The sequence below is a fragment of the Protopterus annectens genome, chromosome 4.part0 (genome assembly GCF_019279795.1).
Source record: "Protopterus annectens isolate FY-2018-M chromosome 4.part0, PAN1.0, whole genome shotgun sequence".
Classification (NCBI taxonomy): Eukaryota; Metazoa; Chordata; order Ceratodontiformes; family Protopteridae; genus Protopterus; species Protopterus annectens.
The window spans coordinates 975,822,794-975,841,704 of record NC_056733.1 but is presented as its reverse complement, the minus strand read 5'-3'; the positions used below and the strand labels follow the sequence as shown (position 1 = coordinate 975,841,704).

At 40.8% G+C, this 18,911-nt stretch overlaps 1 protein-coding gene across 2 annotated transcripts in view; it reads left to right on the top strand.

Moving 5' to 3' along the window:
• LOC122799706 (rho GTPase-activating protein 24-like) overlaps positions 1 to 18,911 on the top strand; it is a 1,273,531-nt gene that overhangs the window by 1,234,764 nt on the left and 19,856 nt on the right. For both annotated transcript variants that reach the window (XM_044068942.1, XM_044068943.1), the window contains one exon: positions 230 to 1,172. In XM_044068942.1, the coding sequence (XP_043924877.1) occupies positions 230 to 1,172 (943 nt within the window). The remainder of the gene's footprint in view (positions 1 to 229; positions 1,173 to 18,911) is intronic.

Sequence of the window (18,911 nt, the reverse complement as noted above, 5' to 3'; positions counted from 1 at the left end):
CGTATACACACACAGAACTTTAGCTGGATTATAGATGCATACATATAATTCTTTAGCAGGATTACAGACATACATTCACACACACACGCGCACACGCACACACACACACACACACACACACACACACACACACACACACACACACACACACCGAGCTCCTTAACTGTGTTACAGTTTGACTCCAACACTGAAGTACTCCATTTTTTAACTTCTCTGGTATTCTCCGCAGGGACAGCCCTGGTACAACAGCTGATGGCAGTAATGATAAGTGAGCACAGCAAGCTGTTTCCTAGAGAGATTCTTCCCAACAGTGGCCTAACAGAACAAAGCCCAGCTGGAAAAGTGTTGATGACCTCTGTGCACAGTTTGGGCAAGGAAGAGCCATACCTCAAGCAGGAAGCACATGTTCAGAGCCCGCACATGAAAGCTCTGACTTTGCCACTTAGAGCCAGAACTGGATTAGCAAAGAATCTGCAACAGGGGGGTGTAAGTACCCATCCACTCACAGGCACAAACCAACCAGCATGCAGATGTCAATCAAGTAGTATGGAAAAAAGTAGAGCAAGTACTGAAGGCAATGACAAAGCTGTCTCCTCAGGGGATTTAAAGAGCCATGTGTACGACAATTACTGCTTCAGACTCACGCATGAAGGAGAGGCTACCATCCATACCCTATTAAAGGAAACTGACACGGGATCTACTGGGGAGCAAAATGGATCCTTTCCAAACAGTCAGACTGCTTCAGGCAGCAAGAGTAACAAACAAAAGAGTCGAAGTGCGAAAGAAAACAGGGTAGGATATGCCTGTGCAAGCAAGCTCTCTGTGTATGACAATGTGGATTTTGTTCCTTTGCTGAACTCTGATGACATGAATAACACAGACTGTGTGTCCTGGTCCAATCTGTCCTGTGAGCTATTACATGGTGATAATTCAGGGTCACACTATTCTTCTAGGACTACTTGTCCAGATGATACCCTGGACCTTAATCTGTTCACTCCCACAATTTCAGGGTTCTCAGACAACTTTTTATTTGGAGCTGGCAACAGCAGTAGCAGTGGGATTGTCATTTCCACAAACGACAACTCGTTGAATCAAAGTGTTCTGCAATGCCTTATTGATTTAAGGCAACAAATGATTAAGCAGAAGGAAGAATATGAATCTCGGATTAAAAGGTAAGACTTTTTTTGTTTGAATTTACATCTAAGTAGCTGTGACTCCATTTTGGCAGCAGCTATAAATATTACTGGGCCGAAGGTGAACGCCTGCTGTATGTTTGGCTTTAGTTTTCTGTATTTTGCAGACCTGCAGGACAGCTGCATATGTTTACATTCAGGTCTTGAACATGACTTTGTCCAAAAGTAGTCAGGCAGATACAATTTAAGCCATGGTGTAGAAATACATTTTAAGGGAACAACATTTTGCCCAGCAGAAGAGTACCACGTTTCAACTGCAAACTCACACATGAAATTAAAAGGGTACAAGCAGTGTTGTGGGGTACTTTTTATATCACTAGCTATACAAAAAAATCTTCTAATACAGAGCTTGTAGTATAATAAATGCAAGTTATGAGATGTTTCTCTGCCTGCATGTTGGAGGCAGCATTCAGGAAGATGGTGCACACCAAAAATCACAGTGTAACCCATCTTAATTTCATCCATTTCATAAACTTTAATATGCTTGTAGCAGTGTAAAAGTAATGGCAAATGTTACACAAAAGTTCAATGAGGTCATAAAAGTGGTAATTTGGTACAGAATATGAGCACACACTGTAATCCATGAGTCATACACAGAAAAGGTTTGACCATCCAAGTTGTGTATAAAAAACATATTCCAGAGGACTATATATGGTACAAAGTTCAAGACTGATGGTGGGGCAATTTTGAGTGGAGGTAGAATGGGAAATGGCCAATACACCCTGAATGCATTACATTTTATCAGAAAGGACAAGACTGGACAATGAACAAACATATATACTTAGCACAAAAGGGTCACAATGTATGTTTTTTTTTCTAGATTTAAATATTTATATCTTTTCAGTGTCATAAAAATAATCAGACCTTTTAGCTGATGTGCTTATCAAACCTCATCCTTAGCAGTCCCTCAGACCCATTTATCCCCCTCTGGACAAGGACCAGTTGAGCCATTCATTCCTCACAGGTACAACAGCCAACTACCAACAATGGGTCCATCGTACGTGGGAGGCAGAATTCTTTGTCTTATATCTACAACCCCTTCCCCACCAAGACTGTAACTTCCACAGTACACGTCTATTTTAGGGCAGATGCATTCTTCCAACTAACTGGCCTCCAGTTCTCAGTACTATGAATTACTCATGCAGTGAGGCCTCAAAATGGACTAACCACACTGCCTTCCCTCAGGGCGGTTAAGCCAGTGTTGTTTCTTGACTCAGTCTCTCCCGTAGCAGCTGACCACTGAGGGCCACACAGGGCTTTATCCTTCCGAGCCACAGACCTGGCTAATGAGGATTACATTCACACAGCACTCAGCTGAGGTGGCAAGGTCAACTGTGTATTGTTAATACAGATCTTATACTACAGTCATACTTCGTGTTCAAAGACTAGTTTATAGGCTGTACATATATTGTCATGATATAGCTGCTAGGCATATATGTCAGAAGTAGTTATTGCTCAAACTGTATCATGTTCCATTATGCACATCTGTAGTGGGATATTTTAGGAAAAAGATGACATATTAACAATCAGGAGATAAAGGCTATTACTTAAAAACAGTGATTTGACATTTACTTTGTAAACACAAGGGATAACACGATTTTTTTCTTACAGCTTTCAGGTGTAGTTTATACGGTGGTTTTAGGTCAGTATGACAATAAATAACATTTAAAAGAAACTATAAAAGAGTCAGTAGTCTCTTTGCCTTTTGTAGTAAATGTGATAGAAAGTATTACAGGTACCTCACATGCATTGGTCAGCATATTACTTATCAATGAGTATGGACCCCTTAACAACCAGGTGACCCCCGTATGTGTATGTGTGTCTATGTGTAAGTATGTATGTATGTATATCTATATATATATATATATATATATATATATATATATATATATATATAAATATATATATATTTGTATATGTGTATATATATCTATCTATATATATATATATATATATATATATATATATATATATATATATAGGTTTACCATCATATGGTCGACCGTGGATGGTCGAAAGGAGTGCAGCAACGTCCCACAATTGTGAATGCAAATGTTGCAAATCGCAAAATTCTGTCCCCTTTTTGAGCAGTCAGAAATGTCATTTCAGTTTTTTTTGTGACATTCTGACCATTCGGCATGCCAGGATACGCTAAGAAAATTTGCACATATACTGGTTCAAGCACTGCATGCTCAACCATATGATGAGAAACCATCTACTTAACACTGAATGCATGATAAGAGACCTTGGGACCCAGGTGGACAGTAGTCTCTCCTTTGATAGTCACATCGCCACAGTAGTCAGGAAGTCCTTCTATGTGGCACACCTCATCATAAAAGGGTTCTCATCCAGGAAAAAAGAGGTAATTGTTCCCCTCTACTTGTCACTCATTAGACCCATTATAGAGTACAACGCTCCTTTTGGAATGTACCTCACAAGACATCTGTAGCAGCTGGAAAGGCCACAGAAGTACCTTACAAAGAGGATTACTGGCCTCAAACAAATGCCCTACACTGACCGCCTCAAAAAACTCCAGTTTTACTCCATAGCATATCGCCTACTCCAGGGTGATCTCTGCCTAACATATAAAGCTATGTCAAACCCAGAGCTGTTGGACATGCTATACCTAAAGAAATCCCAATCCATCCAAGCTACATGCTCTAGGGACCTAAACCTTGTCACCACAATAAACAGGACACACTGGAGGGATAGATTCCTGTCCCAGAGAATTCCTATACTCTGGAGCAAGCTACCCATCTATGTCAAGCAAAGTTCTTCATTAGCACTCTTCAAGAAAAATCTTGATGAGTGGATGGGAAATAGGAAATACACCCTGGGGATCACTTCTGTGTCTCTGCTGGACAGTGGCACAGGAAAATAACTTTCTTGGGTGGCATAAGCTATGGTACCTTGCTGGCTAGGCTTACGTAGGCCCTTGGGCCAATAGCCTAGTACCTATCTATGAACCTATGAACATGTGTATGTGTGCGTGTGTGTGTGTGTGTGTGTGTGTGTGTGTGTGTGTGTGTGTGTGTGTGTGTGTGTGTGTGTGTGTGTGTCTGTGTATATAAGACGCTGAATGCAGTGAAAAATGTTTAGGTTCATCCCGAGCATACGCACTACAAAATATGGAAAATAACTTGCGTGGTGATATCTAGATAGAGAAATTGAGACCATATCATGCATATAAAAGTGAAAGCCATACAAATTCTAGTACAAATAATACAAGATAAAAATTCATTAAAAAGGCAGGTGAGTCAATAAAGGAAAGACATGCCCTTCACCTGCTAACAGTGACCAAGTGTATCTGTTTACAGCTAACAGTGACCAAGTGTATCTGTTTACAGTTAACAGTGACCAAGTGTATCTGTTTACAATTAACAGTGACCAAGTGTATCTGTTTACAATTAACAGTGACCAAGCGTATCTGTTTACAATTAATAGTGACCAAGTGTATCTGTTTACAGTTAACAGTGACCAAGCATATCTGTTTACAATTAATAGTGACCAAGTGTATCTGTTTACAGTTAACAGTGACCAAGCGTATCTGTTTACAATTAACAGTGACCAAGCGTATCTGTTTACAATTAACAGTGACCAAGCATATCTGTTTACAATTAACAGTGACCAAGCGTATCTGTTTACAATTAATAGTGACCAAGTGTATCTGTTTACAGTTAACAGTGACCAAGCATATCTGTTTACAATTAACAGTGACCAAGCGTATCTGTTTACAATTAACAGTGACCAAGCATATCTGTTTACAATTAACAGTGACCAAGCGTATCTGTTTACAATTAACAGTGACCAAGTGTATCTGTTTACAATTAACAGTGACCAAGTGTATCTGTTTACAATTCAAGCAGTAAATGATTGAGCATTAAGACAAAAAACTGGCATAATGGTTAAGGAATTTACCTTACAGACACAAGGCACAGGGTTTGATTCTGACCTCTGAGAGACACTGGCTAGGCTTAAAATGGCCCAGAAGGGCAGCTAGCCTACTACTTAAGTCTGAACCAAAAAGTGCTTGGCTAAACAACATTGCTTGAAACAGAGACTGTCCTGTTCACTCAAAATGCTTGGGGAGTTAGGAGCAATTATTGCTACAAAAGTAAGGACGGCCACAAAACCAGAAAGATGGATGTCATACCTCCGCTGTACAACACAGAAATGGAACACAATATTTTTAAAGCCAAGTACATCAGTAGCAGGAGTATCTGAATACCCCATGGTGGGGCCATGGTTATTATCTCTCCTGTTATAGAGTATCTGAATACCCCATGCTGGGGTTGCAGTTATTCTCTCTCCTGTTACAGAGTATCTGAATACGGCATGCTGGGGCCATGGTTATTCTCTCTCTTGTTATGGAGTATCTGAATACTCCATGCTGGGGCCGCAGTTATTCTCTCTCTTGTTACAGAGTATCTGAATACACCATGTTGAGGCCGCAGTTTTTCTCTCTCCTGTTACAGAGTATCTGAATACGCCATGCTGGGGCTGCAGTTATTCTCTCTCTTGTTACAGAGTATCTGAATACTGCATGCTGGGGCCATGGTTACTCTCTCTCTTGTTATGGAGTATCTGAATACCCGATGCTGGGGCCATGGTTATTCTCTCTCTTATTAAGAATAATTTGCTGTAGCCGAGGTAAGACAATTCTGGTGTGCTACACAGATAATGCAGTCCTATTACGCACAACACTGCTTCACCCCCATCACCTTTTTCATGTTTGCTAACCTTAACCCTGCAACTGCCCTTAACATCACCTTACCAAATCTATTTTTCTAACAGTATCACTATACAAGATACACACACACACACACACACACACACACACACACACACACACACACACACACGCACGCACGCACACACACACACACACACACACACATTTTATATACCTCAGCAAATACACATCAGTTAACATAACCCTAACTCTAACCTTAACCTGTAAACACTCATACATACACTCACATCTCTTAACAAACACAAACACATACAAAACACTATCTAACCCTAACCCACAATCTATCACACATAAGCATCTCTGCACCTACAGCTGAAGCTTTCAATATTTCCAGAAGTTGCAAGCTTAGCATAAAACCCAGTTACCTTCAAACAGCTGTAGCAAACACAATAAAGGACCAGCGGCTGTTCCTTACTGTGACATTTCTGGCACTTGAACATCAGCACGTTTGATAAAAAAAGACAGCAGTAAACTTTGTCATTTAAAAGTATATTCGACTGAGTTTACTGAAACTCTGTGTGTGTGTGTGTGTGTGTGTGTGTGTGTGTGCGTGCGTGCGTGCGTGCGTGTGTGTGTGTGTGTGTGTGTGTGTGTGTGTGTGTGTGTGTGTCTATAGATTTTATATAAATATATATATATATATATATATATATATATATACAGCGAGAGAGAGAGGGGTACATACACATGTATGTATTTGTGTGTGTAGAAAGTTTGCAGTAGCCGGTTAAGTAGCACATTCAGTATATTAGCATGTTTTGCAGGAGAAATAACTGCATTACTGGCAGGACATGTAAACACTACAAAGATAGTAAGAGGGATTATAACAGATGGATTTCATAGCAATAGCAAGGATTTAAGATATTTATAATGGCAAAATCATTCACACTGCCTACCTTGACCTGGCCAAGGCATTTGACAATACCCCACTTGGGCATTGTTGACAAACTCAAGAGGTTAGGTACAAACCCGCATGTCACCCAGTGGATCGCCAACTGGCTCACAGACAGGACCCAGGAAGTTAGAATTGGGGAGTCCACCTCTACAAAGAGGCCAGTCACAAGTGGAATCCCTCAGGGATCAGTCCTTGGACCTCTACTTTTTGGCATTTACTTCTCTGAAGTCAAGGCCAGTGTTAGTGGTCTCTGGCTGACTAAATTAGCAGATGATTGCAACTTAGGAGCTGTCACTGAATCTCACACTGACACAAATGTTCTCCAGGAGAGGATGACACAGACAAATAACTGGTGTCAGAGCCATGGACTAAAACTAAATGCCAAGAAATGCATAATAGCATCCTTTGGGAAGTCATCCATCCCTTGTAACTAACATATTGACAACACCTCTTAGAGTTGGCCCAGTAGTCAGGAACTTAGGGACAAATGTAGATAGTAATCTAGCCTTTGACCGTCGTGTGTCTACAGTGGTGAGGAAAGTATTCTATATTGCACAACTTATAAACAAAGGTATGTCCAAGGAAGTCATTGTTCCACTGTATTTGGCATTCATCAGATCTTTGAGTACAATGCCCTCTCTGGTAGCTACCTAAGCAGGCATATCCAACAGTTGGAACGTCCACAGAGGTTTCTTACTAAAAGAATACAGGATGTAAGTAAACTGTTCTATGTATATCGCCTCAAGGCTCTATCCCTGTATTCTGTCTCCTACAGGCTTTTGAGGGGAGATCTATGCCTGGCATACAGGGCATTGTCAGACCCCCTCTGATGGACCTCCTGCATATCCACAAAACAAACAGCACCAGAATCACCCATTCTAAAGACTTAAAACTTGCCTGTGATATAAATAGGACCTACTGGAGAGAGAGGTATGTATCCCAGAGACTACCCTGTCTATGGAACAGGCTCCCCATCCATGTGAAGCAGAGTTCCTCCCTAACCCAATTCAAGTGCAACTTGGACAATAGGATGGGAAACCAGAAATTCATCCTTGCTTTGGCACCTGTGTCTGTAATGCACACAGGTAACCTGTAAATGGTTCATCTCCCAGGCCCATGCTTACACTTATCGAGGGTATCAGAACTTGTCAGAGATTTGGGATGCATGGCTAGTATTACAAAGGTCCTTGTGGCTGTTAGCCTAGCAAACACATATGAACCTATAAACCTATTTAACACATTTTGAAGGGAAATTTAGTTTTTCAAGGATCTTAAACACAAAGCTGAAATGTATGCTATCAAATGTTTTAGACGCATTGATGGGGAAAAGTAAAAATGTTTTTTATTGTTAGGTAACCAGGAATTAAAAAAAGACTCTTGGTTGATATTTTGAGATGGAGTTTGATGCTCATCAAGAAAGCCAGACTGGAAGGGTGAAAGAATATGTGGTATATCTGTCAACTTGTCTAGATTTTCGCAGAATGTCCAGATTTTTGCCTTGTGTTATGGTTTTGTTCATTATAAAATTTGTAGTTTTCTGACAAACCACTAAGGATTGAAGTCATTAAACAATGACATACATTTTAGTTTCAAAGTTCATATCCTTCACAAAATGTATGCTAACACAAATCCTGTTATTATAGCAACTTTTTAAGTTTATAAGAGCAATATTAAAAACCTGTCCCTACTTTTGGGCCTTTGGCCCCCATTATTTTAGGCTTTGTCCTGAAGGTATGGTAAAACTGTTATGATTCATTGTGAAAACTTGGAAGTAAAAGGGTTTATAATTGTTTGTATCTGTAGTTAGAGAGGTTGTAATGATTGATATTTGTCTTATTGAGTCACAGAAGTAAAAGGAAAATATTAGCCCTCATTTGGGACTCGAACGAAGACTTCACGCATACTGTCCTGGTGCCACTGCTGTTGGACCAGCAAAAGCCACTGGACAGACAGATGCTGAGTTTTCCCTGAAGAGGTTTTTATTTTCTTTCAGCTAGGACACCCCCCCCCCCCAACATGGTAATCAAGGTCAAATTGTAAACACACTCACTACATTTATGGGTCTGTCCCTCGGAGCATGTAAAACATGCATGTTTTACTGTCATATATAAAATGGCACAAAATATTACTTTTTCCTAGTAAAAAACTATTATTTTTGTTTGCATTTCATACAAACACATCAATAATATAACGCAGATACATATTCAGTGCATCAATTTCCCCTTTAATTCATAAGTTTAATGTTTGAATTAAAATTATATTTATTCAGGGGGGAGGGTACAGCAGAGTAATAACTGAGTGAGACGGGCAGGTGGCAGAAAGAAAAAATGAACACTAAGTCATTAATGCACCTGTTGGCTTCAGTGCAAACACTCACTGTATACATTTATATGTGGCACTGCTTGACAGGGGCACAGGAAAATAATTTGCTTGGGTGGCAAAAGCCAGGGAAGCTTTTTGGCTAGGCTTATGTAGGCCCCAGGGCCAATAGCCCAGTACCTACCTATGAACCTATAAGGCCCAGGATTAATACTAATTCATCATTACCAAGGCTATACATGGAGTCCGACTGGAGAGATGATAAAATCAGGAAGAAAACCAGAGTAGTGCTACTGGAACTGAATTCATCCTCAAATATTGTTAGCAGCCCCTAAGATTGTTTCTTTGTAGATTACTTTCTGTGGATGAATAGGTTTTGGAATTCACAAGGAAAACCAGCACTGAGTGTACACGGTTGCATTATATGTGGTTGAATAGCTCCTCCATCTTGGATTGGTTGATTAGCATACAGTTCAGCTGCTTATGTTGTAATTAGCAGGCCACTGTGTTTACTTTGTTTGTGCTGCGGTCTGTGCTGCTCACTGAATCCAAAATGGCAAGCTACCATCTGTGAGTCACGCCACAACATGCACATGGTGTGAACGGACCGTGTAGTCTTTATTGAATTTGGCTGAATGTCATCATATGTTTGTTTTTTTTTTCAAAAGACTGAATTTGGGTATTAAGCTCATCAGAAAAAAAACAAGCAGAGACAAAGAAGATCTTAATTTTTGCTATCACATTGTCACAATAAAGTTGATCTTGTAGCCTGTTCATTAGCCAGGCCCATCTCCTAAGCACAACACCAGGAACTGCAGATTTAAGAAACAACAATCTGCGTGCCAGACATATCTGGCATACGATACCATAGATATGGTATTGAACATATTAATGATTTTTACATCATCTGATTGCAAAGAAGCTACAAGAGACATCAAAGATGTTTTGTTTCATAGTATTCTTCTGCGTGATTTGTAATGATAAATAAAGATATTCGGTAGTTTAGCAGTCAAACAGCCAGATTAATTAATTTTGTTTGCAAAAGTATCAGTTTAGCCTCATAGCAGTCCAACTCATAGCAGTACCAGAGCAATGATTTTTATAAGTTCTAGGTGCAGATAAGTCAATCTGCTTAATATATGGGGAAAGGGCTTGAGACACACATGAAGATTTTATGACATATTTAACGTGTTTCTCTGAGTGTGTGTGGACCTTTTCCAGATACTTCAGTTCCCCTTGCTGACAGACTGGCTACACTAAACTGTTTATATATATATTTTGTACTTACCCTTACCCTTGCAGTCCAGATCATGGCTGAAAAGGGTCTGAGAAGGACCAGTTAGTTTACCCAGGTATTAAATTAAATTTACTACATTAAGATTTAAGTCTGTACAAAGACTCATAAGTAAAAACTCAAAGTCTCAAGAACCAATAAAAAACTTCAGAATAGAAATTCCACCTTACACATTTAACATGGAAATTTGACACAAATAACCCAAAACACATAAGAACACCCCAAGTAGACAATTCACTTCAGAACCGCTCCTCAGCACAGGCTGTTAACAACAACACCCCTTAACATCCATTAAAATGAAAAGCATTAAAGATATGAATATATAATCGCTGAAGCCAGCATAACTAAAACATTAGCATAATGGTTAGGATATTTACCTTACAGACACAAGGTACAAAGTTTGATATCACCCAGAAGGCTCCTTACCTGGAGAATCCAGGGTATAAACCCTATATGGATCACCTTAAAGCCCGATCTCTATATTCAGTCTCCTACAGGTTACTGCGAGGCAATCAGTGCCTATCATGCAAGGCATTATCAGCTCAAGCTCTGATGGACCTTTGCACACCCACAAATGAACAGCACCTGAACCACTGAATTCAAGAATTTAAATTTTGCTTATATCAATGCCTATCACACAAGGCATTATCAGCTCAAGCTCTGATGGACCTTTGCACACCCACAAAATGAACAGCACCAGAACCACTGAATTCAAGAATTTAAATTTTGCTTTTATCAATGCCTATCATACAAGGCATTATCAGCTCAAGCTCTGATGGACCTTTGCACACCCACAAAATGAACAGCACCAGAACCACTGAATTCATAGGTTCATAGGTTCATACTAGGCTATCTGCCCTGGGGCAATTATAAGCCTAGCTCGATTCTGTATGGCTTACGCCACCCCTTGATTTGAGTATACTGTGCCCTTTTTAAGGTTTAGTTTACTGTGCCTCTGTCTAATAGTGACACGGGAGTAATCCCTGGGACAAACCTACGATCCCCCATCCACCTATCGAGATTCATCTTGAAGAGATTCAGTGAGGTGCTCTGCCTCACATGAACTGGAATTCTATTCCAGAGCGAAGGGAGCCTCTGGGTTATGAACCTGTCCCTCCAGCAAGTTCTATTTATTTCTGTGCTGAGGTTCAAGTCCCTCGAGCGTGTGGCTCTAAGGGATTTAGATTTACTGAGGTGGAGCATGTCCATTAATTCTGGATTTGACATAGCTTTGTATGTCAGGCATAGATCGCCTCGAAGTAGGCGGTATGCAACTGAGTAGAGCTGGAGTTTTTTTAACCGAGCAGCATATGGCATCTGTTTGAGACCCTTGATCCTCTTGGTGAGATACTTTTGGGGTCTTTCTAATTGCTGCAGGTGTCTGGTAAGGTATATCCCAAAAGGGGCAAAGTATTCTATGATGGGCCTGATGAGGGATGAATAAAGGGGCACGATTACCTCTCTTGATCTAGATGTGAAACCCTTTGTGATGAGGTGGGCTATGTAGAAGGTCTTTCTAACCACTTTGGCAATGTGGTTTTCAAAGGAGAGATTGCTATCAACTTGGGTCCCCAGGTCCCTAATAACTTTCTCTGTACTTAATGGGTTTCTGCCTATGTGGTAATTTGTGGGCACATTGTTTTTGCCAAAGGGTATGACTATACATTTTTTGGCATTTAGCTTTAAACCATGGCGCTGGCACCAGTTATCTGTCTCTGTGAGACCTTTTTGAAGGATGTTTGTGTCAGCTGGAGAGTCGATTATGGCGCCCAGTTTGCAGTCGTCTGCAAACTTGGTGAGTCATAGTCCTCCCACGTTTGCCTGTACCTCAGAAAAGTATATACAAGAGTGGTCCCAGGACAGAACCCTGTGGGACGCCACTTGTGACCGGTTTCAAGTCTGACATGGCTCCAGCAACTCTCACTCTGTGGGTTCTGTCTTTGAGCCAGTTTGCGACCCATCTTGTGACATAGGGGTTTATATTTAAGCTGGATAGCTTATCTATGATGCCCAAGTGGGGTATTGTGTCAAATGCTTTTGCAAGGTCCAGATAGGCTGTGTGGACTACCTTCCCTTCATCTATGGCTTTGGTGACTGTTTCGAAGAAGTCAACCAGGTTCAAAAGGCAGGATCTGCCCTTGCCAAAGCCGAACTGAGTAGGATCTAGTGTCTGTAGGTCCCCAATGTCTTTGTTTGTGAGCTCCATGATGATCCTCTCCATAGCTTTGCAGACTAAGCTAGTCAGGCTTATGGGGCGATAGTTTCCAGGGTCCGTAGAGGCTCCACCTTTTTGGAGTGGGACCACTGTTGCTGTACACCATTCTGTGGGCACATATCCTGTAGTGAGGCTGAGATTGTATAGCTGTTTTATTTGAGGGATTAGTTCCTCCTGGAGTTCATGTAGGACACAACCTGGGACACCATCTGGTCCCATGGAAGCAGTGTTTTTTTGCTTTGGAGAGGGCAGCCTTCACCTGAGCATCAGAGATGTTTGGGAGGCAGCCCTCTGCCGGGATAGATACTTGCTCTTTTGGGAGTTTGCACTGAACCTGTCTGCCAGGATATTGGCGATGTCTGTGGGTTCAGTGTAGTTTTTGTGGTTTAGAATCAACTCAGAACAAGTCTGGGAGTTGCATCCCAGGTTCCTAACATAACTGAAAAAGCCTTATGATTGTCTTTGGTGTCCTGTGCAATTTTTCTCTCGAAGCTGGCCTTGGAGGATTTTATGAGGATCGTAATTTTTGCTAGTACTGATCAGAGATGCCTTCCCTATTAGGGATTTTGCTCTATCATGTAGTAGCTTCCTCCTTCTGTTGTACAGTTTATTTATGGCAGGGGTCCACCAGACTGGATGCCTGCCTTTGGATGATTGGGTCTTGGTTTTGTTTGAGATAGCATGATCCATGCATTCCTGGAGATGTCCGTAGAATGCGTTTATATAGGATTCTGCAGTTTGGGCCGTAGTTTCCACTGGCCCTGGGGCCTTGAAGGATTTCACTTCAGTTTTGAGAAGTGAGAAGTTCGCTTTTGAGAGGTTTTTCACTGTGGTTTTCTGGGCTGGGGGTGGGGTCGGGATGTGGACATCCAGTGAAATTAATTTATGGTCTGATCTTACCAATGAGGGATATACTTCTGGTGTGGAGCATAGAATCCCCATGTTGGTAATGATCAGGTCTAGTATGTTGTCCCCTCTTGTGGGAGTGGTGACTAGTTGTTCCATAGCATTTGAGTTTATAATTTCCAGGAACCTTTGGGCTAAGGTGCTGGGGCTTGAGTAGTGCTCCCAGTCAATGTTTGGGTAGTTGAAGTCACCCAATATAATGGTGTTCGGAGAGATCTTCATGTTCTCCAATGTTTTCAGGAAAGCCGAGTGGGATTCCTGACTTTGAGAGGGTGGTCTGTAGGATGCTATAAACTGAAAAGCAGTCTTGCCCACTGTTAGTTGCACATGGATGGTCTCCGATACTTCGTGCAATGCCACTAACCTGGAGGTGTGGCTATCCTTGATAAATATGGAAACTCCCCCTCCTTTTGTGGTTCTGTCCGGGTTTTGGGGCCGAAAAGCATGATATGAGGTATAGCCTGGTAGTGCCGGGGTGCTCTCTGGAGCCTTGAACCAGGTTTCTGTCACTGCACAGATATCGATGTTCTCCATACTGAGAAGAGCTTCGAGTGCGTGCATCTTGAGGTTAAGACTTCTGGCGTTAAGCAGCATTACCCTTAGTTTCTTGTTCCTTGTGCTGTCTATGGGGGTGGGTTTGACTTTTGAGCCTTGCCTAAAAAAGGCACTATTGGGGTGGCAAGAGCCTTTGCCAATATCCAAAAGCCCAGTGGTGACAGTTGCAAGCCATCCCTAGCGAAGCAACGTGGCTTGTCGAGCATGTCATCCCAGGCTGACAGACACTGAATCCCCTTTGAATGACACCAAAATTTTAGCCAATTGTTAAAATCGATCATTTTGTCTTTGTACTGTGGCATCATTCTAGGTGAGGGTAAGATGCTGCTCAAGGTCAGGGTCATACCAGCCTGGGCTACATGATCAGAGAGCTCCTCTATGTCTCTTTTCATGTAGTCCAGGGAGGTACGTCTCAGGTCATTCACACCAGCATGTACAATGACTGAGTCATATTTGTATTTGCTTTGGAGTGACTTGAGTGCTTGCGTTATGTGGCGGATCCTAGAAATTTTGCTTATGAAATAAATAACACGTTTGTGAGACAGATACATGTCTCAGAGTATCCCCATGCTTTGGAACATGCTCTCCATCCATGTGAAGCAGAGTGCATCCCTAACCCTTTTTAAGGTTAATTTTAACCTTTTTTTAGAACATATGACATAGGCAATCATACATTTATATAAATGAAAACAAACCATATTGACATAATTTTAGTTGCAAACATATATAATCACAAACCATGTTGATCTAATTGAAGTTACAAATATTGGGTGGCACACTGGTGCAGAGGTTAACATTGTCGCCTCACAGCAAGAGGTTCTCCAGTTCGATTCACGGCTGGGATGCCTTCTGTGCAGAGTCTGCATGTCCTCCCTGTGTTCACATGGGTTATTTCTGGGTACTCTGGTTTCCTCCCACATTCCAAAAACATGTGTATAGAGTGTTTCTCCCTGGGCCTCTACTGAAAGTAGGCTCTGTCCTAGTTGGACTTTCTCGGATAACAAATGTTAGGTAAATAAATATCACTTATAATCTATCCAGTCACTGTCAGTCAAACATTCCATGGCTCATTCAAATCCTGCTTTCTTTTACACCTCATTCCTCATCTGCATGTATTTTTCCCACAATTCCCATTTTTCCTGTGTAATTTGCTCCTACCCTTTTCTATAGATCCCAATTCCAGTTGTTTTATCTCTGTTACTATAATCACTCCTTCTATTAAAGTTGGGTTAGACTTTGATTTCCCACTATAATAAGATTCAACAAGGCCTTAAAATGTCTAGGCAATTCCAATTCTGTGTCACAGCTCAAAAAATCATTTTCTTAGTTACACCAATTTGCTCACCCATTATCTATGACAGAGCAATCTGCAGGGAATCTTTAAGGTTAATTTTAACCCTGACCAATGGATGGGAAATCGGACATTTACCCCGGGTCTGGCCTCCAACTCTCTGATAGACAGAGGCAGACAGTAACTAAACCCAAATATACCCCCCACATAGCGTTTAAAAACTTCCTAATTTAACCCCTCCGAATAAATGCCCATAATACCTAGGGTCAAAATTGGGTTAGGTTGCAAGGCTAGACATATAAAGGGCCTGGTGTTCGTTAGCCTAGTATATATCTATGTACCTATGAGAAACTAATACAAGGCAAGCCTCTGAGATGATTAGTCCTGTGGAATGTCATTGTACTCCAGAGCTGAGTCAATGATGACACCAGTTATTCCTTTGTGACCCATTTATTGATTATAAATGGCAACCAACTTTACTGATATCATAACCAAAATAACATCATAAACCACATCATAACACAGCCTGTAAACTTTGAACTTATTGACGGTTGGCATAACCAAGCCCAAATTTAGGGTCTGGATACATAATCCAACCTGCCTTAGAGCTGCTTAACATGACACTTTGGGTTTGCCTTCCAGCCAGTCACAACTTGCTTTGCTCAAAGCTTCATACATGACCACCCTGGAGAGGCTGCTGAAATACAACCAGGGGAGAATACAAGTGGGTGAAAACTGCTAAGTAGCCACCGACTGGCATACGACATGCTGTTCCCACCTAAGGTCTCTACAGTGGGGTCTACATATCACACAGTGCAGGAAAAATCATTAGAAAGATTAATTTTGAAAATGGTTTTAAACTGCTAGGGTAATTTCCAAAGTAATCACAGTCTAGGTTGTTTAAGTGAACCCTAGTTGAATCGTAAAAGTCCTTATCAGCTTTAGTCATGTCTTTGTGCTCAGTAACTTGAAAACCAGTCTGTTTGGTAACCTGATCCACTCTATAATAGATGTATCACCTGGATCTTTCAATTCCTTGCCAGTGAAGTTTTGGAACAATTGATGATTTGAACAAAACTAGTTTAGGATACAGAGAATGAAGTCTGTGGAGATCTGCCAATATTTTGGTTAATAGGATTTTTTTAGGGGTCAGAGTTAGTTCATTCCCACCAAGGTGAATGAAAAGTACCTTGGGTAAGCTCCTGTGTGTTGACAACTGGCACCACACTTCCCAAAAGTGGAAACATAGCACCTAAAGAAAGCCAACCAGTGACTATGGCTTAATGACAATCTATGCCCGGATGGATGAGACAGTGCTTGAACAGCCGCTCTTCGTGTGAAAGAATGTCCCAAGATCCATAAAACCTTCATCAGTACAACATAAATTCATGGAATTACTGCCTAATGTACAACAAAAGGGTATCAGACAGCTATCTCCCAGTTCATTTCAATACTTTGGTACAGTGACCTTGCAATGCTAGATCAGATGTGTACGCTATGCAAAATTAATGTGATGGATAGCCTTGCACAGAAATACCTTGACAAGAAATGGCTTTACTTAGTATTAGGTTACTTTCCCCTAAAGTAAGTGGCCTGCCAGGTAGGGAATTGGAAATGATGCTGGACAGACTAGCCTTGGGGAGCATCTTCTGCAAAAAAGACAACCAATGCAACGGGGAAATAATCAACACATTAGATTTTTTCAATCTAACTTGAAACTCTTTGCCAGACTGATGATATTTTTATTTTCCCATCTATATTAAAACAAAATCCTTATGAATGACAATGTCCTCCCAGCTTAGCATGTTCTGAACTGTTTGTAAGTTTCTTGGAGGCCAGTGCTTGCTTGGGCTAAAGAGAAGTCTCCGTGTTCACCAGTGGCAGTGGTAAACACTGAACAGCCTGCCTGTCCCTGTAGGAGTGGTTACTGCCTAGAAGCTGTAGTTTTATTGGCCATTTTGGGTCACTTCCAAACTCCTTGATCTCTCTCTCCTAAAACCCTGCTGCCTCGTGGTTTTGGCATCTTTCCAGGCTTGATAGTTGTTGCTGAAGCACCTACCAAGGGGAGAAAACGCTAAGAGAAGAAAGGAGCCACTTTTGAGATTTTAAGTATTTTCTTCTGATGTTTTGTTTAAAATTACTGCTTTGCCGCCTACTTTTCAGCATTTTCCGGCTTGCTAAACTTTATGTCTGTATTAGAAACAGTATTTAGAACACATCTAGAGCCTGTTTACTGCATTTCCTGTGTTGCACTTAATTTAAAATTGTTTTTTTTTCTCTTAAAATTTCATTTTACCTGACTCTGGCCCAGCACTCAAGTGTAGGGTCATTTATTGCACTGGTCTGACTATTTTGCTACTTGTGTATCTCTGCTACCTTTAAACTAAAAAAAAAAAAAAAAAAAAAAAAAATCTTGCTTTTTTCCCACTTTCTGAAATTTAAGAAAGTTCAGTTACAGATTTCCTGTTCTGAACTGTCTGTAAGTTTCTTGGAGGCCAGTGCTTGCTTGGGCTAAAGGGAAGTCTCCATGTTCACCAGTGGCAGTGGTTAACACTGAGCAGCCTGCCTGTCCCTGTAGGAGTGGTTACTGCCTAGAAGCTGTAGTTTCATTGGCCATTTTGGGTCAATTCCAAACTCCTTGATCTCTCTCTCTCTCTTAAAACCCTGCTGCCTCATCATTTTGGCATCTTTCCAGGCTTGATAGTTGTTGCTGAAGCACCTACCAAGGGGAGAAAACGCTGAGAGAAGAAACGAGCCACTTTTGAGATTTTAAGTATTTTCTTCTGATGTTTTGTTTAAAATTACTGCTTTGCTGCCTACTTTTCAGCATTTTCCGGCTTGCTAAAGTTTATATCTGTATTAGAAACAGTATTTAGAACACATCTAGAGCCTGTTTACTGCATTTCCTGTGTTGCACTTAATTTAAAATTGTTTTTTTTTTCTCTTAAAATTGCATTTTATTTATTTTATTTTATTTTATTTATTTATTTTACATTTGTTGACCGGGCTAGTCTAGCTGGATACATGTCCTTTTTCAGTAGAGGCCCGGGGAGAAAAGCTCCCAAATTTAACAGTAGTATCACTAAACAGTTATCTAAAATAAACTACATAAATATAATAATACACGGATAAATAGCATTTTAAATATCCAAGCTGATAGTTAGGTAGGGATTTTATAAGATGATCAAATGATATAGATGCATGTGGAGGATAGAAAAGTAATAGGTAAGCTTGAGAGGCAGAAGAGAGATTAGGTACAGATAGACCTATTGGGATTAGTCAGGGTTGGAACATGGGCATAACCACTGAGACTTAAGAAATTCTCTGAGATTAGTTTTGAATAGATTGAGTGAGGTCATGAGCCTAAGGTTGTTGGCAACGGAATTCCATAGCTTTCCAATGGAGTTAGCAAAAAGAGCATCGCCGCCCTTGTTATTAGATTTGATGGTTAGTATCAGAGTACTGTTTGAGGATCGAAGGCAACTTAAGT